The sequence below is a fragment of the Podarcis cretensis genome, assembly GCF_951804945.1.
Source record: "Podarcis cretensis genome assembly, chromosome: 5".
Lineage (NCBI taxonomy): Eukaryota > Metazoa > Chordata > Lepidosauria > Squamata > Lacertidae > Podarcis > Podarcis cretensis.
The window spans coordinates 32,970,950-32,977,123 of record NC_137174.1 but is presented as its reverse complement, the minus strand read 5'-3'; the positions used below and the strand labels follow the sequence as shown (position 1 = coordinate 32,977,123).

The following is a 6,174-nucleotide window of genomic DNA, read 5'->3' as shown; positions in this document are numbered from 1 at the left end:
GGCTCTCCCTCTCTCAACTGCAGCCATTCCACCAGGCTCCTTGAATTGTTTCCATCCCAGCTTAGTGTTATAAGAACTGCAACTTTAAGAAGTAATGCACGAGCTTGCTTTTCTCCTCCTCTCTTCCCATTCCTTCTGCTTATGTGTCATGTCTGTCAAATAGTACACCAGGTCTGTTTTACTACTGATCTTTGTAACCTGCCCTGAGAGTGGTTTTCTGACCAAAGTGTGTGGTAAAAATGCTTTAAATAAATAAATAGGCCTAGTGGCTTAGGCCTTGCATGTGATGAAGTGGGGACTAAGTCATGAAATATGCCACAATATAACATTCTTAGTCTTCACGGTGCTTCAGGACTTTCTGTTGTTTTTGCTGTGACAGATTTTAGCCTTGCTCTCCCTGGGGAACTTGTATTTTATACAACTTTAGACCCCAAGGGCACAGCAGTGTAACAGTCAGTTTTGATTATACAGTTTGGGGGTATGGATGCTTTTTGCTTTGCTTTGGTTTGCTTTGCTTTGGTTTGCTTTAAACAGCAGGTGAAGAACATGAAAACAAATGTCTCAGAGTCACTCCCTAGCAATTGTGTGTTCATTTGACAAGAGAGGGAATGCATGATTAGTATCTATTGCTGCTCGGGAACACTTCAGACTGAAGGTGGGGGATTGGCGGCGCAATCATATGCTGGTTTAATCAGAAGGAAGTCCCATTATGAAGCTTATCACTAGTAAACATGTTTAGGATTGCACCCCAAATACTTCAGTGTTCCTCCATTTTAAAGATTCCCCTCACATAGACAGAACCAGTACTGTCATTAGGCCAACTAGGTAGTCGCCCTCAGAGGCATGCAGTAGTACTGACCTTTGAGGGGCACAGTTTTATACAAATTAGTTTTTGATATCTCTTATAAATTTCTGATAATATTTTACTTTTACTTCATATTCTGAAGAATTTTTATCATTTCTGAACCAGTCCATACAAAGACATGTTTTTGGGAAAAAAAGAAATTAGGGTGAAAAAAACGATCTGAGGAGAAACCAGAGTAAAAAAAAAATATTGGTGGTGGTGCAAGTAGTTAGCTTTGTCTAAAGCACAAGATAGTCTGCACATAGATACCAGCAAGAGAAGTTAGTCCTCCTGCCTGACTTGCTGGTCTTTTATGTGCAAAGCGAGGTGTTTTATGCGAGGAAACATCCAGCCAACCTGACTTGCTTGCCATCTATAGTGGAGCAGCAGGCTAGCAACAGAAATATCTCACAAGGCTCCCAAATGTGTAGCTGGGAGGGTACTTAATTCAGCAAGCAGGACTGTGTATGTGTGTGTCTTTGAATGCACTTCACAGAGCTTTTGAACACTTCTTTCCAATGGCAAATGAAGCGAGAGGCACTCTTAGCCAGGAAGGGGTCTCTCTCTTGGTTAGTCTTGTATAGTTGGAAGGGACCCCGAGTCACCTTGCACTGCAATGCAGGAATCTCAGCCAGATCATAAATGACAGGTGGCCACTGAAGGAGAGTCCACCACCTCTCATGGGAGTCTGTTCTACTGGCAAACAGCTCTTACTGTAACTTATTTCCACATGAACCCCACCTTTTTTCTCTGACAGACAATCTGGGACTAGGCACAGATTTCATCTGTTTCCATATAAATTTTGGGACAGATTGAAGCAACAGCTGGTATAAGTGCCCAAAGATTTAAGCACTCTCCTTCCTAACACTGAAACATGTCTAATCATATCTCTCTCTCCCATGCATTAAATCTGTGAAACTGAATCCTGGTTTTGGCCATTAGCCAGCAAAAATTGTTCGTTGAAGCTCAGAGAATTATCTCCAACTTTGTGACACTGGCAAAAATAAAAATAAAAGGTATGTTGAAGCCAGCCTTATGCCTGTTCCATCACACCCAGCCTCCATTTTGCTGTCTCGAGATGCCCTCTAGAGGATAAAGGCAGCAATGGGGTTGCAGGACACAAACGCCATAAATATACCAGAGCCTTTTAATAGGAGAAGCTGCTCATCATGATTAACATGGAGTTCTGGAAGCCCCAGAGCTCGGCCTCCTGTCTTCTCCTATGCATCTGTTGTTCCTTTTTTTCTCCTTGCTGCTGCTGTTAAAAATACATACAAACCATTCACAATGTTCCAAGTTGCAGGCAGTGAGTGGATGTTCGGAGCCTGAGGTTTTGGAGTGCCTGAAGGAATCCTGGTAGATTTAATGAGCCACCCGTATAGAAAACACAGAAGTCCTTGGGCCAAACAGTAATAAATCTTGATGTAGTGATACTGACATTCTGCTAACTGCTTGAGGAACAATTCAATTAAAAGCCACTACACATGTTGCTGCGAACATGCTGTTTGCTTTCACAGAATGACTCTCTCGACCCCCCAAAACTCTCTAGGCTTGCATATGACTTCGCACTTGATGGTGAAGAATAGGCTTGAAGGCCTTTGAGGGCAATGCCAGGCCACTGCAATTTATCCTTGTCCCCATCTGCAGGAGAAGCACATTGAAGTGGGAAGGATAGAGTTCATGATTGGAGAATGAAAGCATTTCTATTTCACTCTCTGGTTGGTCTGTATGTGTAGAAACATGTCATCCAAGTCTCCAGAATGCTTTCCTCACAAGAAAACTGACCCTACAAGAGTCTACCCAGGAACTCATTCTTGGGAAGATGGAGAGCATGGAACTATGTATATATTATAGCACTTGGTCAAATCCTTTCTGCTGACTTATATCTGAAGAGTCCTATGCCCCAGAAATTGCTATGGTGGGGATTATCGCTACTGGGGGTGGGGAATGGAATGTGTAAAATGGCCTCTTCAAATAATGACGGTAAGATGTGAAAGAAGTCCAGAGTACTTACTGTATGTACTGTACATCTCCAGTCCAGGGGGACTTATTTTATAAAGGAATATTTTGCAAGGGGAAAAAGACCCATGCCTCATTGAGGGCCTTAAGCAGGCTTCCCACTGAAGTAATCCAATCACTGAAGATCACAATTCTGCTAATTGGTTAAATATGCTCTAATGGTGGGTCACCAGATGGCCTACAAAGAAGGGCAAATGGCTTTAACTCTTGGCACCAAATTAATTACCAGTCATTACAGTCACAGGGAGAGTTGGCTCCTATAACTGCAGTTGTAAGACATCCATTTGCTCACCCAACGGCTCCCTCTGGTTCCTTTTTATGAAGTGGGTAGCTTTGCCTGGGTAGCCATGACAGCTGGCGACTGTTCTGCCGGGCAGCAGAAAAAAACCGTTTTGCCTTGAGAAAGGGGTGGCATTTTCTGTTATCCCCCATGCTCTGAGAGACCCAAAACAGCAACGAGAACAGGGGTTTTTGAACATCAGGGAAATGAAAGAAGCAACGCCAACACTCACCCATCTCGAATCAAATAGTACTTCAGGATCTCGTCAGTCTTGGAGGTAGGGGTGGCGAAACAGCTCTCCACTAATGTCTCAAGACCGCTCACATGCACCAAGGGCTCAATTCCAAAATACAGAGAATCTCGGAGTTTAAGGGTGGGGCGAGCATCTCCGTAGGCCTCTTCAAACTCATTGTCTTTGAATATCTCGAGGGTAAAGGGGAAGACCCCCCGGTTGCGGCTCACGATCTCAAGCGGCGAGTTCTTCACGTTGGGGACGTAGCCCTCTGACATGGTGTAGTGGCGAGGGAATTCACAAGTCACAGGGATCAACAGCTTCCCTGTGCGGACAATGATGTCGCCATTGCTGCCAGGCGTTTGCTTGGGCAAGCCAGTCACCATATTGGTAGCAATGATTTTGTCATTTACCACCTGGGGCAGAGAAGGAAAGAGAACGTTGTGAAGCCAGATGGACATAGACGAGGAAATATGTGAAGAGGAACAATTCTATTATGACTGGGTCTGTGTGAGCGAATCTGCAAGAGTGCAGGGGAAGAGGGACAGAAGTCAGCTTCTGTGGGAGCAGAAGACAGCTTCCTAGGAACAAGAAACTCTACAGTACTGTCAAAATTTGCTTTAAAAAATCATTATTATTATTTTATTTTATTGAATTTATATACCTCCCTTTACCCAGAGGTTTCGGGGGGTTCACAGAAAAGATCAACATAAAAACCATAATATATATAATCAAAATAAAAATAACCCAATAACGCGACATTTTAAAAGGGCATAGGATGTCAATCAGATCAACGAAAGGCCTGGTTAAAAAGGAATGTTTTTGCCTGTCACCTAAAGGTGTATAATGAAGGCGCCAGGCAATCTTCCCTGGAGAGAGCATTCCACAGATAGGGAGCCACTGCAGAGAAGGCCCATTCTCATGTTGCCACCCACCAGACCTCTCGAGGAGGTCCTCAGAAGGTGATCTCAGGATCTGGGTAGGTTCATATGGAAAGAGGCGGTCCTTGAGGTATTGTGGTCCTGAGCCATTTAAAACGTTATAGGTCAAAACCATCACTTTGCAGTTGGACCAGGATCAGTATAATATGCTCAAACCATCTTGCTCCAGTGAGCAACCTGGCCGCTGAATTCTACACTAGCTGAAGTTTCCAAAGCGTCTTCAGAGGCAGTCCTATGTATAACGTATTGCAGGAATCTAACCAGAGCATAAGGTAAAGGTAAAGGGACCCCTGACCATTAGATCCAGTCGTGGCTGACTCTGAGGTTGCAGCGCTCATCTCGCTTTATTGGCCAAGGGAGCCAGCATACAGCTTCCGGGTCATGTGGCCAGCATGACTAAGCCGCTTCTGGCGAACCAGAGCAGTGCACGGAAACGCCGTTTACCTTCCCGCCAGAGCGGTACCTATTTATCTACTTGCACTTTGATGTGCTTTCAAACTGCTAGGTTGGCAGGAGCAGGGACCGAGCAAAGGGAGGTCAACCCGTCACGGGGATTCGAACCAATGACCTTCGGATTGGCAAGTCCTAGGCTCTGTGGTTTAACCCACAGCGCCACCTGCGTCCTAACCAGAGCATAGACAACAGTAATTAGGGTATCCCTGTCCAGATAGGGGCATAGCTGGGCCACCAGCCAAAGCTGATGGAAGCACTCCAGGCCACTGAGGCCACCTAAGCCTTGAGTGACAGCAAAGGATCCAGGAGTACTCCCAAGCTATGAACCTGCTAGAAAAAATCATGTTTCTAGTCTGTATGCTAACCAAGATAAGAGGGAAAGTGTGTGGGCATGCTGAAATGTTAGGGATGGCCAAATAAGATTTCCAGTGGTTGGTGGATGGTTAGCAAAACAGGTATAGAATATGGAATATAAGGGAAATAGAAATTTCTCCTAAATTTCAGAATTGAATGTGTGTTAATAGCTATAAGGAAAAAAAAAGAGTAATCACTCCAGCTGTGATAATTTTCATTAAAAAGCTTGTGAGAGGTACAATGCTGAGAACAGGGTGCTGGATTTGACGGGTGTCTGAGTGATCCAGCAGGGCTCTTCTTATGTACTTTAAAAATACATAAGAACCTTACTTTAAATGTACTTTAAATACAGAAAAGAGAGTGGAAACTCAATTAAATAGCTATAAGATTGATCAGGAGCAGTTGAGGAAGCTGAGAGCTGAGAGCTTTGTCAGCCAACAAAGGGCAGCTTCAGTCTCCTCTGTTGCCAGGTGAATATTTTCTTAAAAACTAATTTTAACAGAGGTGTTTCTTGTTCTTTTGCTTATTTAGTATGCTGTTGGGTGTAAGTGTGTGGCTGATACTGAAATCTAATACAAAAGAAACACTCATTCCTGGAATTGTTCTGGAAAGGTTGAACTAAAACCAATGTAGATTTGCAGTGTCAATGTGCTCTTGAGAATATTCTTACATACACCAGAATTGCACAGATTCAATGTTATAGGATTGATAGTCTCTAATGGAGATACATCCAGCCAACAGGAAAAAGTTAATATTCATACTTACATCTATAGTGGTACCACAGGATTTCAGGGAGAAGATGATGTTGACATGTGTTCCATTGGATACCCCTTTGCAGGAACCATTGATGAGTGAGAGGTCCATCCCTCCAACTAGATCCTTAGGGATGTTCACCTCTATGGAGGTAGATCTGCATAGGACAGGGACTGTAAGAAAGAGCAAATCTAGTGAGTGAGCTGGAAATGAAACTTAGAGAAGCTGCCTGAGTCCTCCTTTGATGCCTCTTTTATCTGCAGCAAATGCTCCCTGATATGGGTTCATCTTGCCTGGT

The 6,174-nt window shown here is 43.9% G+C and overlaps 1 protein-coding gene across 1 annotated transcript in view; it reads right to left on the bottom strand.

Moving 5' to 3' along the window:
- The window catches only part of OIT3 (oncoprotein induced transcript 3), a gene marked incomplete at its 3' end in the record, with an annotated part of 28,508 nt that overhangs the window by 6,266 nt on the left and 16,068 nt on the right, over nucleotides 1–6,174 (bottom strand). Inside the window, exons 6-7 of the mRNA XM_079976348.1 lie at nucleotides 5,889–6,049; nucleotides 3,376–3,791 (exon numbers count right to left, since the gene is read on the bottom strand). Coding sequence (XP_079832474.1) covers nucleotides 3,376–3,791; nucleotides 5,889–6,049 — 577 coding nt within the window. The remainder of the gene's footprint in view (nucleotides 1–3,375; nucleotides 3,792–5,888; nucleotides 6,050–6,174) is intronic.